Source organism: Chiloscyllium punctatum, chromosome 27 (genome assembly GCF_047496795.1).
Source record: "Chiloscyllium punctatum isolate Juve2018m chromosome 27, sChiPun1.3, whole genome shotgun sequence".
Taxonomy (NCBI): domain Eukaryota; kingdom Metazoa; phylum Chordata; class Chondrichthyes; order Orectolobiformes; family Hemiscylliidae; genus Chiloscyllium; species Chiloscyllium punctatum.
Genome location: NC_092765.1, coordinates 52,514,187 through 52,529,887, shown reverse-complemented (window position 1 = coordinate 52,529,887; position 15,701 = coordinate 52,514,187). Strand labels below are relative to the sequence as shown.

At 44.5% G+C, this 15,701-nt stretch overlaps 1 protein-coding gene across 4 annotated transcripts in view; it reads right to left on the bottom strand.

The window, feature by feature from the left end:
* LOC140453703 (granulocyte colony-stimulating factor receptor-like) overlaps nucleotides 1-15,701 on the bottom strand; it is a 216,682-nt gene that overhangs the window by 79,248 nt on the left and 121,733 nt on the right. For all 4 annotated transcript variants that reach the window (XM_072548659.1, XM_072548658.1, XM_072548660.1 and 1 more), the window contains 2 exons: nucleotides 14,910-14,992; nucleotides 9,924-10,146 (listed from right to left, as the gene is read on the bottom strand). In XM_072548659.1, coding sequence (XP_072404760.1) covers nucleotides 9,924-10,146; nucleotides 14,910-14,992 — 306 coding nt within the window. The remainder of the gene's footprint in view (nucleotides 1-9,923; nucleotides 10,147-14,909; nucleotides 14,993-15,701) is intronic.

The window sequence follows — 15,701 nt, the reverse complement described above, 5'->3', positions numbered from 1 at the left end:
CAACCTTACAGCATGATCCCTTTTTGAGTTTTCTGCTTCATTGATACAGTTGTCTTTCTTGACTTCCCTTGTTCTAACTTTCCCTTCAATTTCCTTCTTAAACACCCAGTTTGTCCCCTCCCCCCCGCTACTTAGTTTAAACGTAGCTGTGTTGCAGTAGCAAACCTGCCTGCCAGAATGCTGGTCCCTAACCTATTAAGATGCAAACCATCTCTCTTGTATCATTTATGGTTACCACAAAACATAACCAGTGATCCAAGAATTTAAATCCTTGCTTCCTGCACCAGTTCTCCAGCCACACGTTCAAGTCCATTATTTCCCTGTTTCTGGCTTCACCAGCCTGAGGAACTGGAAGCAAACCAGAGATAACCACCTTGGACGTCCTGCTTTTCAGCCTTCTTCCTAGTTCTCCGAAGTCCCCGTGTAGTATGTTCCTCCTCTTCTTCCCGACATCATTTGTGCTGACATTTACGACCACCTCTGGCTCTTCACCTTTGTCCTTGAGGATTTCCTGCACTCTGTGATATCTTTAACCTTGGCACCAGGAAGGCAACACACCATCCTTAAGTCTCGCCTGCTGCCACAAAAACCCCTGTCAGTTCCTCTCACTATGGAGTCCCCTATTATCACGGCTCTGTGCAATGTCTGACTCTTCCGCTCTGTCTCCACGCCAACATTTGATTGACAGACCTGGCCACCTCGCAGACTGGCAGTGTCATCTGTCTTTGCTGTTTCCAAAAGATTCAACTTGTTCCTGACAGGTACTTCCCCCGGGGTCTCTTGCACCTGTCTCCTCTCTGCCTTCCTCATCGTCTGCTCTTTTCTGGTATGGTCGGTGTAATAACCTCGCTAAAGGTCTTGTCCAGAGAGATCTCGTTCTCTCGGATGAGCCTAAGGTCCTCGGGTTCTTTCATCAGTGCTGCAAAATGCTCTGTCAGTAGCTGAACATGCACACACTTTCCACACTTATACGAGCCAGACACACCAGAGTCGTTGACCTCCCACATCAAGCACTTAGCACACTGAACCAGCTTGGCAGTCATGTCTTCACCCTCTTCAACTTTGGCATAATCACTTCACTCAACCTCCTTGTCAAAGACTCCTGAGCTAAAGCCTCACTCTTCAATCCACAGGAACTTCCTTGGACCCTCTTTTTGGGGCAAGTCTGTGGACCTTTAATTTAGGTTAGAGGAGGAGTGTGGGAGGGAGGCCCTACTTTGTAGGACCTGGGGTCTAGAACACATCCACTCAAATAACAATCACTTACCTTCCCGACCAGCTTTGCGCTCCGACTTCACTTCCGCCCAGCTCCCGCCGCTCTCTGCTGCTCTAGCTGTGAATTGAACCCAAGCCTCCCGGTCCAAAATTTGGGATATTTTCACCATATCACAAGATATCGACTCTAACGTCCCTTGTCCCTTAATGTTTCTGGTGCTTAGCTGCTGAGTCACGCCCGAATCAACTCTGCAAATGGGAGGAAGGGCTGAACTGGAGGGCCATGAGAGACACCTCTCTTTCTTCTTCTCTCCAGTGTGAAAAGCCCGAGTTCATTCAACCTCTCTTCATAAGACAAACCTTCCAATCCAGGCTACATCCTGGTAAATCTCCTCCTCTGTAAAGCATTTACATCCTTCTATAATGAGACGACCTGTACGGGACACAATATTCCAAGTGTGGTCCAACCAGCATTTTACAGAGCTGCAGCAAAACCTCACGGCTCTTTAACTCAATCCTCCTGTTATTGAAAGCCAACATACCATACCCCTTCTTAACAACCCTATCAACTTGGGTAAAGGGCTTTTGCCCGAAACGTCGATTTTGCTGCTCCTCGGATGTTGCCTGAACTGCTGTACCCTTCCAGCACCACTAATCCAAAATCTGGTTTCCAGCATCTGCAGTCATTGTTTGTACCTATCAACTTGGGTGGCAACTTTGAGGGACCTCTGTACATGGACCTCAAGATCCCTTTGTTCCTCCACACTGCCAAGAATCTTGCCTTTAACCCTGTATTCAGCATTCAAATTCAACCTTCAAAATGAATTACTTCACATTTATCCAGGTTGAACTCCATCTGCCACTTCTCAGTCCAGCTCTGCATCCTGTCAATGTCTTGTTGTAGTCTGCAACAGCCCTCAACACTATCTACAACACCACCGACCTTTGTGTCATCAGCAAACCCATCCTTCCACTTCTTCATCCAAGTCATTTATAAAAACTACAAAGAGCAGAGGCCCAAGAAAAGATCCCTACAGGACATCACTGGTCACCAACCTCCAGGCGGAATACTTTCCATCCACTAGCAGTTGCCGTCTTCTTCCAGCCAGCCAATTCTGTATCCAGACAGCCCAAATTTCCCCGTATCCTGTACCTCCTAACTCTCTGAATGAGCCTACCGTGGGGAACCTGATCAAATGTCTTACTGAAATCCATACACACCACATCCACTGCTCGACCTTCATCAACTTGTCTCGTCACATCCTCAAAGAACTCAATAAGACTTGTGAGGCAATGACCTGCCTCTCACAAAGCCATGTTGACTATCTTGAATCAAACTATGTTTTTCCAAATAGCTATAAATCCTATCTCTTAGAATCCTTTCCAGTACCTCGCCTACCACAGACATGACTGACTGGTTTGTAATTCCCAGAGACTTCCCTATTCTCTTTCTTGAACAAAGGAACGACATTCGCCTCCTTCCAATTATTCGGCACTGCCCTCATGTACAGCGAGGATGCCAGAGGCACAACAATCTCATTCCTCTCTTCCCACAGTAACCAAGGATATTTGGGCAGCATGGTGGTTCAGTGGTTAGCACTGCTGCCTCATAGCACCAGGGACCTGGGTTTGATTCCAATATCAGACACCTGTCAATGTGGAGTTTGCATATTCTCCCTGTGTCGCATGGGTTTCCTCTGGGTGCTCTGATTCCTTCCCACAATCTGAAAGTGTGCAAGTTAGCTGAACTGGCCATGCTAAATTGCCCATAGCTTTCAGGGATGTGTACATTAGGTGCATTAATCAGGGGAAATGTATAATATTAAGTGAATGGGTCTGGGTGGAATACTCTTCGGAGGGTCAGTGTGGACTTGTTAGGCCAAAATGGCCTGTTTACTCATTGTAGGGATTCTATTCTATGATTCTATGCTCTGGTTTGGCATTGCGGACTTACCTATCTTGATGCTTCCCAGAATTTCCAGCACATCCACTTTCTTAATATCAATCTGTTCAAGCCTATTAACCTGGTGCATGGTGTACTCACTTTCAACAAGGCCCCTCTCTCTGGTGAATACTGAAATATACTTGTTGGTTTAAATGGCCTGTTTCCACACTGTGGGGATACTGCAATTCAATGATCTGTGAACTTGCTAATTGAATCTCCTGCATTCAAGTCTAAGTCATTGATTTTAAACCACAAACAGCAAGGACCACAGCACTGATCCCTGTGGGACTCTAATAGACACAGATGTCCAGTCAGAAAAACACCCACCAACCATCATCATCTGCTTCCTGTCACTCAACCATTTGTGGATCCAGTTTGCCAAATTTCCTTGGATCCCATTAGGCTTTTACCTATGCTGACAGTATCCCAGCCAGGATCTCATCAAAACCCTTGCTAAAGTGAAGTAGACTACATCAAAAGCATTGCCCCCATCCGCACACCGAGTCAACTGTTCAAACAATTCAATCAAATTGGTCAGACATGACCTCCCATTAACAAAACTATCCTGACTTATCTTGATTAATCCATGCCTCCCTAAAAGCAAATTAATTCTGTCCTTCAGAATTGCATCTAATAGTTTCCCCTTCATTGGCCTGCCATTTCCCGATTTATTCCTTGTTCCCTTCCTGAATAATGGTACCACAGTTTTAGAATAAGAGGTAGCAGATTTAAAACCGAGATGAGAAGAAATTACTGCTCTCACTGAGTCAAGAATCTGTGGAATTCACTGTCCTACTGTACATTTGGGACATTGAGTAAATTTAAATTTAAGAAGGAAATTGGAGCTTTATCAAGTCATGAGGGTCATGAAGAACGTAAACAGACAAGGTCTTTTCCCTGGGGTGGGGGAGCCCAGAAATACAGGAGAAAAATTTAGAAGGAACCTAAAGGGCAACTTTTTCATGCAGAAGGCAATGGGAGCATATGGAATGAGCAGCCAGAGGAAGTGGTGGAGGCTAATACAATTACAGCATTTAAAAGACATCTGGATGGGTACATGAATAGGAAGGGTTTATGGACCAAGTGCTGGCAAATGGGACTAGATTAATTTTGTTATCTGGTTGGCATGGACAATTTAGACTGAATGGTCTGTTTTCATGCTGTACATCTGACTCTAAATGGTGGAGCAGGCTGAAAAGGCCAAATTGCATACTCTGGCTCTTTGTTCTAATTAAGCATTTTAGAAATCCTTGCTGACTGTCGTTGACTAACCCAATGAAAGGCATATTGAAGCACAGAGGTTTTGACACCACTGACTGGAAGGTGAAAGCAGGCATTGTAATATTATTCATAGGGATCTGAAAATTGATCTGGTTTGACAGATGTCATTCTCAATTTGAAAGGTGGAATTGCTAAACGCTAATATATTAGTGATGTTAAACTGACTGATCAGTAATTGTTCGGATTGTCCTTCCCTGTTTTCATGAATATGAGTATTATATTTGATACTGTATAATCCGTTGTTGTGGTTCTGTTCGCTGAGCTGGGAATTTGTGTTGCAGATGTTTTGTCCCCTGTCTAAGTGGCATCCCCCTAGACAGGGGACGAAACGTCTGCAACACAAATTCCCAGCTCGGCGAACAGAACCACAACAATGAGCACCCAAGCTACAAATCTTCTCACAAACTTTGAACTGTGTAATCCTTTTGCACTGCCCCCAAATCAAAGGCATCAAGGAAGATTCTGGCAAGTTTTTCCACTGTCATTGGACTCATTTGCTTCGGTAATAGAGAACGCAAAATATCCAGATAACGTGAGTTATTCTCGAAGGATAGCCATTTTTTCTAGTATCTCCTCCCTCTCAATTTTCACTCTGTTGATTATCTCTACAAATTTATCTTTAACTTTTTTTTGTCAAAACCCTCTTGCTTAGTAAACATTGACACAAATATTCTAAGCTTTTGCAGCACATCTTTGTCCCAAATACTATCCACTTCACTTCTTACGACTTGCATACCAGTGGAAGGTTTTTGCTTTCCCTATTCTAAATCCTGTTTTTACCAGTCTTTACTCCTCACCATCCCCCCTTCCCCACAATCTGTTGTATTTGACCTGGTTCTCACTTGAAGAATGCACCTGACATGCATACATTTTTTGTGGGTGTTCTGTTGCAAAACTGTTTTACTTCATGCATTGTATATATCTACATTATGCATCTTAACGTTTCTCTCCATGTGACCCAGAGTGCTTTCTCATGTCATCTCACCAAATTTGCTAAATTGATTAAGGACTCTGAGTCGGCCCCTTTGGCACCTGTCATGTGATTCTCACCTCATCCTAACACCTGCTATTACCAGAATGACTAACTACTGCTGGGATATCTCAGAAATAACTAACATCCCTAGGTCATCTTTAAGAGGCTGCTATGCATCCAGATAAGCATCGTCAGTCTGGGACTGCCCTGACAACCGACAGGAGGCTGGAAGAACACAGCAAGCCTGACAGCATAAGGAGGTGTAGAAGTAAACATTTCGGGTGTAACCCTTCTTCAGGATGGAGGGTGAGTGTGGGGGGAGCTGAGGGTAAAGGGGGAGGCAGGGGCAGGGTGGTGAAGTGGGGAAAAGTGAAGACAGGTACGGGGTATGACCTGGTCGGTCAATAAGAGGAATTAATCCAGTTGGTGGCAGGGAGCAGTGGGAGGGATGGGGAGGGGCTGGGAAGAGAGTTGGATATGGCAGACAAGGGGAGATTGGTGTCTCATTTTGTGGACAGGGTCCTAGAGGAACTGATGGACAGCAATGAAAAAGCAGGACTTTCTCTTACCCCAGGACCAGCAGAGAGGTCTATGTCTATGTTAGAGGACTATGTCAGAGTTATCACCTAGGTTATCCATCTGGAGAAAATGACCATAACACACAGAAGCAGATTTAAGTGATTCAGCCCATAGAGTCTGCCCTGCAATTCAATGAGATCGTGGCTGATCTGATACACCTCAATTCTACATTTTCGCTATCACCCTTGACTCCCTTATTCATTTCAAATCTGTCTCAGTCTTGAATATATTAATGATGCAGCTTTGACAGCCCTCTGGTGAAGAATGTCAGTGACCATTGCCAGCTAAATTCCACCATAACTCTAAGAGCTCAGACTGTTTACTGCATCAACCTCCCAAAAAGGTTCATGCTGTACCACCCTCATTATTATGCACAACATCTGCCTCATTGCTGTTATCCACACATTCTGCAAGCCCTCTGTGCTGCCGACTCAGTCGCTTGGGGCAACTTCCCACCTGCACCAAAAATAACAGCTATTCCATCCATTTTCAGCACAGGAACAGGCCCATGATATTGTGCCAAATAGGACACCAAATTAAACAAATCCCTTCTGCCTGCCCTTGGTCCATATCCCTCCATTCCTGACATTCATGTGCTTATATAAAAGTCCCTTAAATGCACCTATCATATCCGCCTCCTCTACTACCCTGGCAGCACGTTCCAGACTCCTACCACTCTCAAAAAACTTCCCTCCCTCTCACCTTAAATGCATGCCCCCTAGTATTAGACATTTCAACTCTGGCAAAAACATTCTGACTATCAATCTTACCTGTGCATCGCATAACTTTATAGATATCTATCAAGTCTCCCCGCTGCCTCCATCACATCAGAGAAAACCACCTGACTTTTTCGCACCTCTAATCTAGCCAGCATTCTGGTAAACCTTTTCTGCACACTCTCCAAAGTGCTCATTTTCTTCCTGTAATGTGGTAACCAGAATTGAATGCAATACTCTAAGTGTGCCCTAACCAAAGTCTTAAAAGGCTGCAATATAGAGGCTTGTATTCAATTCTCTGACCAATAAAGACAAGCATGTCAAACACCTTCTTTACCAACTCATCTACTGTGTGACCACTGTCTGGAAACTATGGACTTCAACCCAATGATCCCTCTCTACATCAATGATGTTTAGGGTCCAGCCATTAACTGTATTCTTTTCCTTAATAGTTGATCTCCCAAAGTGCAGCACCTCACACTTACCTGTACTAACTCCATCTCCCATTTCTCCACCACATCTGCAACTGATCTACATCCCACTGTATCCTTTGACAACCTTCTACACTAACCATAACTCCACTGATCTTTTATCATCTGCAAACTTACTAATCCACACACCTATATTTTCATTTAAGTCATCTATATATCACACAAACAGCAGGGGTTCCAGTACAGATCCCTGCAGAACACCACTCATCATGGAACTTGAGGCAGAAAAATACCCTTCCACCATTACACTCTGTCTTCTGTGGGCAAGCCATTCTGAATCCAGCAGGCAAGTCGCTGTGGTGGTTTCCTCATTGATCACCTTCATCACCTCAAAAAAAATCACATCAAGTTAGTAAGACATGACTGCCCCACACAAAACCATGCTCTGTCCCTAATTAAGCCATGTTTTTCCAAATGTGTGGAAATCCTGTCCTGAAGAATTCTTTCCAAAAGCTTCCCAACCAACTATGGATTCCTGGATTGTGCCTATTTCCCTTCTTGAACAATATTAGCTACTTGTCAGTCCTCCAGGGCCTCTCCAGTGACTAGCAATGATACAAAGACCTTGGACATGGCCCCAGCAATCTCCTCACTTGCATCTCTCAATGACCTGGGGTACATACCATCAGGTTGTGGGGGACTTATCCACTTTAATGTTCTTCAAAAGATTTCTTTCTTGATCTCAAAATGCCCAAGTATTTTAGTATGCTCCACATCAATCTCATTATCCTCCATTTCTTTCTCCTGGGTGAAGATTGACACAAAGTACTCATTCGGATTTCACCCCATCCTCTGCCCTGAAGCAGAAGTTCCCTTCCTTTATATCTGCACCTCTCTCATTCCAGGAAGAAACCCACAATAAGCCACAGCTGGAGTATTGTGTGCAGCTCTGGCATCAAAGGAAAGATGTCAGAGCACTGGAGAGGCTGAATTTGAGATCTACCAGGATGTTTCCTGGGCTGGAGAGTCTCACTTACATAGAGTTTAGACAGACTGGGGTTATTTTCCTTAGAGCAGAGGGGATTGAGAGTATATGACTGAGATGCAAACAGAAAAAATGTTTCCTCTTAATGGAGAGATCAATGGCCAGAGGGACATAGCTTGAAGTTAAGGGGCAGACAGTTAGTGGAATTGTGAGGAAAAACTGTTTCCACCCCAGAGGGAAGTAGGAATCTACTGCCTGGAAGGGTGGTAGAAGCAGAAACCATGATGGCATTTTAGATGTACTTGTGGTGCCAAGGCATACAGAGCTATTGGCCAAGTGTTAGAAAATGGAATTAGAATAGTTAAGTAGCTTTTTTTCAGCAGCACATACTTGATGTGTCAAAGGACCATTTTTCTGTTCTGTAAGCTTAAGGAACCTAGACAGATTCTGATCTGATGAGGAGAGGATTCTGACTCTGACTGCCCCAAGTGGCTGATATGGTGACTAGTCAAAGGTTTTTCCCAGAGTAGGGGAGTCTAAAACTAGAGGGCATAGGTTTAAAGTGAGAGGGGAAAGGTTTAAAAGGGACCTGAGGGGCAATTATTAATACACAGAGGATGGTGGCATATATGGAATGAGCTGCTAGAGGAAGTGGTGAGGACAGGTAAATTACAGCATTTAAAAGACATCTGGTCAGAAACGGGGAGAGGAAAAAATCACAGGGATGTGGACCAAATGCGAGCAATTAACTATTTCAGTTGAAACCTAGTTGGTATGGATGAGCCTGGTCAAAGTTGCATTGTTGTATTCCTCTGAATCTAGTTTGCAGATGAACTGGATACAATGACTGTACAAATGGAGATTCAGCAAGCAATGAGTAGCTGATTGATATGTGGACTAGTGACCAGATAATGATAACAAAGGTCTTCTGTCTGTCAACAGCTAAGTGATTGGATCCCAGTGAGCTGAACTGCTTTCGGCTGGAGACAATGTCAAAAGGTTTCAGACCTTTGTCAGCTCAGGAGCTCTCTGTTCTCAGCAGAAAACACCTTTTTAAATACATTGTCTAAAATGATTATGAACTAGTCATCCTGTGCATCCCGAAATCTAATGAGAGTATCCAGAGAAAGATGAGAATCAGCATTCTGAACATCACAAAAACCATGCCAACACACTCTGTGAGCAGTGACCATTGGACTGTTTTCTCATTTTTTTCTCCTTTCTTCATGACACTCATGTCTTTGTCGTTGTAATGTGCATCAGTGATCGTGTGTTCATGTGTGCACAGGGTGAGTTTATAAAGTGTTATTCGCAGTTTAACCAGCACAGTTATATTCCGCAAGTTTATAATTGTTTATCTGTAGCTTGAGTTTATTTACTTGCAACAGTAATCCTTGAGAGGTACAGAAATCTGAACAATGCTTTCTGACAACTGGAGTCTAAAACAGGTGAATTGGAGGAGTTTGTCCATTTGTATAGAATCTATATAATACTTTTCATTTTATCAATCTCAATCTCCAGCCCACATCTCCTGCCCCATTCCATACCTGAGTCATCTTGACTTTCCTTCCAATCCCTGCCACCTCACATTACCCTCACTCTTAAACCCTCCCAACCCAGACCATGTTTTGGGCCTATTCCTCCATCTTTTCCATTTCTTCATTTCTCTCATTCTCTTGCTCTTTCTTCTTCCTAACTTCTCTTTGTCAGGTCCCAGTGGAATAGAATGCAGACGCTACAATTTGCACCCCCCCCCCAACCGGAATTAAGAGGCAATAGAGTGCTGTATGAAACTTGCCTGTCTGGTGGAGAGTTGGCAGTGCCAGCAATGCAGCAGGTGAGTGCCCAGCAGCGTTGTAAGCACGAACACAGATGTTGCCATCTCCTTTCGGAGTTGAGATTTTGCAGCTCAAACTTGTTGTATTGCACAAAGTGACCTCAGGATGATTGGTGTCAGGTTCACATCCAAATGTCACTCTGTAGCCACGGATCTTCCCATTCATTTCTGACTTCTTCAGTTCCTGTCAAAACATTGACTATTAATTCACAACTAAAGCAAAGTGACCTTTGCCAAAACCTGCCTGGATCAGCTGATTTTTTTTTAACTTTCCACAATTTCTTCTACGAATGTGTCAGGTTTCACTAGCATCTTAATCAGGTAGCATATTCACAGAAAAAGAAGAAAGTGAGGACTGCAGATGGTGGAGATCAGAACTGAAAAGTGTGTTGCTGGAAAAGCGCAGCAGGCCAGGCAGCATCCAAGGAGCAGGAGAATCGACGTTTTGGGCATAAGCCCTTCATCTGGAGGGCTTCACTATATCCCTATCCCAATTAGCCTCCTCCTTACCCTGGCCCAAATAACTCACCTTAACCCAGCCCCAATTAACTCTCCTTTTGCTCTGACCCAATTAATCTACCCCCAATCTAGCCCCAATTAACCCATCTGTTGCCCTGACCCAATTAGCCTATCACCAACCCAGAGTTGAAAAGTGTGGTGCTGGAAAAGCACAGCAGGCCAGGCAGCATCTGAGGAGCAGGAGAATCGACATTTCAGGCATAAGCCCGAAACGTCGGTTCTCCTGCTCCTCAGATGCTGCCTGGCCTGCTGCGCTTTTCCAGCACCATACTTTTCAACTCTGGTCTCCAGCATCTGCAGTCCTCACTTTCTCCTATCACCAACCCAGATCCAATGAACCCATCCCTTACTCTGCCCCGATGAACCTACCACTAACCCAACCCCAACTAACACACTCCTAATACTGCCCTAATTTACTCACCCTGGCTCAGGCACAATTAGTGTCAAGAGTGTGGTGCTGGAAAAGGACAGCACGTCAGGCAGCATCCAAGGAGCAGGAAAATTGGCATTTTGGGCAAAGGCCCTTTATCAGGAATGAGGTTGGGGAGATAAATGGGAGGGGGGGTGGTGAGGCTGGGGGAAGGTAGTTGAGAGTACAACAGGTGGATGGAGGTGGGGGTGAAGGTGATAGGTTAGAGAGGAGGGCGGAATGGATAGGTGGGATTGACAGGTGGGACAGGTCATGAGGGTGGTGCTGAGCTGGAAGGTTGGAACTGGGGTAAGGTCAGGGGAGGGAAAATAAGAAAATTGGTGAAGTCCACATTGATGCTCTGAGGTTGGACGGTCTCAAGGCGAAAGTTGAGGTGTTCTTCTTCCAGCATCGCGTGGTTAAGTAGTGGTGTTGGAAGAGGCCAAGGATCTGCATATCCTTGGTGAAGTGGGAGTGGGAGTTGAGGTGTTCAGCCATGGGATTGTGGGGTTAATTTGTGCAGGTGTCCCGGACTTGTTCTCTGAAGTGCGCTGCGAGTAGGTGTCCTGTCTCCCCAATGTAGAAGAGACTACATCGGGAGCAACGGACACAGTAAATGACATGTGTGAAAGTGCAGGTGAAACTTTGATGGATGTGGAAGGCTCTTTTGGGCCATGGATGGAGGTGAGGCAGGAGGTGTGGGCACAGGTTTTGCAACTCCTGTGGTGGCAGGGGAAGGTGCCAGGAGGGGAGGGTGGGTTGTTGGGGGGGCATGGACCTGACCAGGTAGTCACAGAGGGAACGGTCTTTATGAAAAGCGGATAGGGCTGGGGAGGGTGGTGGGGCAGAAATGGCGGAGGTTGGTGCGATGTATATAGAGGTTGGTGGCGTGGAAGGTGAGGACAGGGGGAGTTCTGTCCTTGTTGCGGTTGGAGGGGTGGGGTTCTAGGGTGGGGGTGCGGCACGTGGATCAGATATGCTGGAGGGCATCATCAACCATGTGGATGGGGAAATTGCAGTCTTTAAAGAAGGAGGCCATTTGGTGTATTCTGTGGTGGAACCAGAGGGACATGGGCCAAATGCTAGCAAATGAGACTAGATTAATTTCAGTATCTGGTCAGCATGGACAAACTTGGACTGAAGGATCTGTTTCTGTACTGTACAGCTCTACAACTCCATGAACTATAATTATAATTAGAATCCCTTTGACTCTATGACATTGATATGGATTGCAAATAGTTGAGGTCCCAGCGCTGACCATTGTGGTATCTAGTTAAAGTTTCTCAAGCTGAAAATGACATATTAATTCATTTGCTGGGTGGAATCTTAAGGGTCTGAACAGGGTAGCCAGTGGTGGAATACTTGGCAGAATTGAACAGAAAGTCCAGCAAAACCAACCTAATATCAGAAGCAACACACACCATCTTTTATACTTTTTACAATCAATGGGAAAGATTCTGTTTTGGCAGCAGTTATTTGCCATTTGACCATTGTTATTGATTGTTAAATGTCTTGTTAATGCCACAAGTCACCTCATTAATGTGCACACTTCAATTTTATCAAACTCATCAAACAAGCTAGACAACAGGAAGGCAGGATATCGGAGTAAATATTTGGTGGAGTCAGCTCACTATGTGTTCCAAATGAATTCTGGGCAACAACATCTCTGGCACATTCCACAGTCACTGACCACACAAACTCCACATTGAAGTCTGACATGTGCCAGCTTCTAAAAATCCTCACAACACATCTCTAGTCCACTTACAGGATACTTGTGCACATCACAAGTGGCACGGTGGTTAGCACTGATGCCTCACAGAGCCAGGGACCCGGGTTCAAATCCTGCCTCGGGAGTTTGGAGTTTGTGGTCTGTGTGGAGTTTGCACATTCTCCCTGTGTCTGCATGTGTTTCCTCCAGGTGCTCCGGTTTCCTCCCACAATTCAAAGATGTGCAGGTTAGGTTAGGTTAATTGGCCATGCTAAATTGCCCGGAATGTTAGGTGAAAGGGTAAATGTAGGGGAATGGGTCTGGGTGGGTTGCTCTTCGCAGGGTTGGTGTGGACTTGTTGGGCCGAAGGGCCTGTTTCCACACTGTAAGTAATCTAAATCAATGCTGCACTTCAGGCTGTCCCAGTAACACTCATTGTAATGCTGCAGCAAGGATACTGTGTGCTCAGAAACATATGATCAGTTCATTGACTGGACTTGGCTGTATCTCCAGACTCTTCACTCACCAAAACAGCATCCAATCACTCTGGGCCTACCTGGATGCCTACAATGTGCCTTCAATATTTGTTCAGACCCTGCTTCAGGTAGTCAGATCCTAACCTCATAAAGGATGAAGAGTCAAATCTCAGGCAGCACACACCCATCTTGACTCTTTCTTCCCCTTAATGGACATTTTCCTCTCCTGGAATGAGATAGAGGCAGGTATGATGGGAGTTGAAATAGAATTATATAGGACAGGAGAGGCCCTTCGGCTGGTCAAGTCTATACTGCCAAAGCTACACAAATCTGCCCACTTTCCAGTTGTAGGTCGTAGCCTTGAATGTTAAGCCATTTCAAGTGCTTGTCCCACTACCTTTTAAAGGTTGTGAGGTTTCCTGCCTCAACGACCCTCCCAGCTGTTACTGTTTGGGAAGTGAGGCGGTAGGCAGCAGGCAGCACGGTTAGTAGTACTGAAGTTTGGGATGGGGGAGATTACTTCGGGAAGTAGTTGTGACAATAGAGAGAGTTGTAGAACATGGGCCTTGCTGGAAGATGGATTCAGTAGCAGACACAAAGTGAGTGTGACGTCTCACATGAAAGGAGAGAAGATGATGAACCTTCTGGAGGCAGAACTGGGAGAATGTTTAACCTTCTTCCTATAGCACTGAGGGTTCCTCCAGTCAGCTGAGACTGTTTTAATGTGGGTGAATACCTCAGAGCAGGCTGGGATAGTCTGGTGTCATGGCCCCCATTCAGCAGGACCCTGCCCATATTGTGGAGAACCAATTTCCCCTGTCCGTCTTGTCTGAAGTCAATGTAAGGAACCATGTAGGATAGCTCTGGGCTGATAGTGCTTTTCCAAGTGCACAACGGGTTTTTAAAGACGGTGTAAAAGCAAAGGACACCAGCAAATTCTGGGATATCTACCGAGAGCTGGGTTGTTGTGGAAACAGAACCTGGTGAGATGGGGTAGAAATCAAACACCTTGGGATGTGGTGGGCAATTAATGAGGTGAACTTAGCACAAATCCATCCAAAAGTTTAACTGCAACATGGATTTAGGTTTTAAAATGGAAGATTCAGCCCTATGTTTTCAATTCACCAACCAATATCTATCCATGCTAATATGTTGACCCAGCAAATTAACTCTTATTTTATGCAATACTCTTGGTATGGCATCTTATTGAATGCCTTCTTGAAGTCCAAGTACTCTACATTTGATAGATGCTAGGCTAATTGACCTGCAGCTTCCTGCTTTCTGTGTTCCTTCTTTCTTGAATACAAGATTTACATTCATTACTTCCCGATCTGATGGCACCTTTCCAGAAAATAAGGAATTTTGCAAAGTGGCAACCAATGTATCCAATATCTCAGCAGCCACTTATTTTAACCTCACTTAATATAAATATTTATATAAATACAACAAAAGCAAGTCAGCAGCTAGGAATTCTTTGTTGAGTAGCTAACTTCCTAACTCTCAAAAGGTTGAGAACACAACTCAGGAGCATAATAGAATACTCTTCACTTGCATGAATGATGCAACTCCAACAATGTTCAAGCTCCTCGGAACATTTTTTGGTACAGAGATGGAGGTGGAAGCAGGTTTCTCAAAGGCTGAGCAGGTTAGCTTTTTGACAATGAGCAGGGTCAATTTTTTTGGGGTGGAGGCAGTAATGTGATGATACAACCAGATCAGTCATAGCCTTACTGAGCTCATGTCACATCTCAAGACTGATTTTCCACAGTCCCTGTAATCAACATAGGCATCTACAACAGCATAAAATGAATAAATTCTCTCTCCAAGTTACTCACTTTCCAAAACATTCGAATGTACATGTTTTCATCTTGAACAGGACCTTCAAAATGCCACCAGACTTCAGGTATCCCCACAGGAGCTACAACAGAAAATTGTAAGCAAGGTTTAATGAGGATTTTTCTGTGTCATGGATCTGTGCTGTGCCTGTGAACCTTTCTGTTAATCACCTGGAGTGTTTGATGCAGATGGTGTAGAGGGGGCTTTACTCTGAATCTCACTACATGCTATACCTGGAAGTGTTTGACAAGACAGTAGAAAGGGAAATGTCTCGGAATATAGGAACAGGAGTAGACCATACAGCCTATCAGATCTGTTCCTCTATTCAGTGAGATCATGGCTGATCTGTGGCCTAACCCTAATTACCTGCCTTTGTCCATATCACTTAATACCTTTGCTTAACAAAAATTGATCTACCTCAGATTTAAAACTAACAACTGATCTTGCATCAACTGAAGATAGTTCTACACATCCTTTGTGTATAGAAGTGCTTCCTAACATGGTTCCTGAAGTTCTGGCCTTAAGTTTCAGACTATGTCTAGAAAATAGTTCGAGAATCAGCCACCAGTGGAAACAGTTTATCTTTATCCATCCTATACTGACCTGATGATGTCTTGAACCAGGTCACCCCTTTCCTTCTAAATTCCAGAAAATATAGGCCTAATTGTATAATCTCTCCTCATGACCTAACCCCTAAAATCCAGGGATCATTCTTATATTGTACACTGTATTCCCTCCAAGGCCAATATATCCTTCCTAAGGTGAGGTGTCCAGATCTGCTTACAATACAC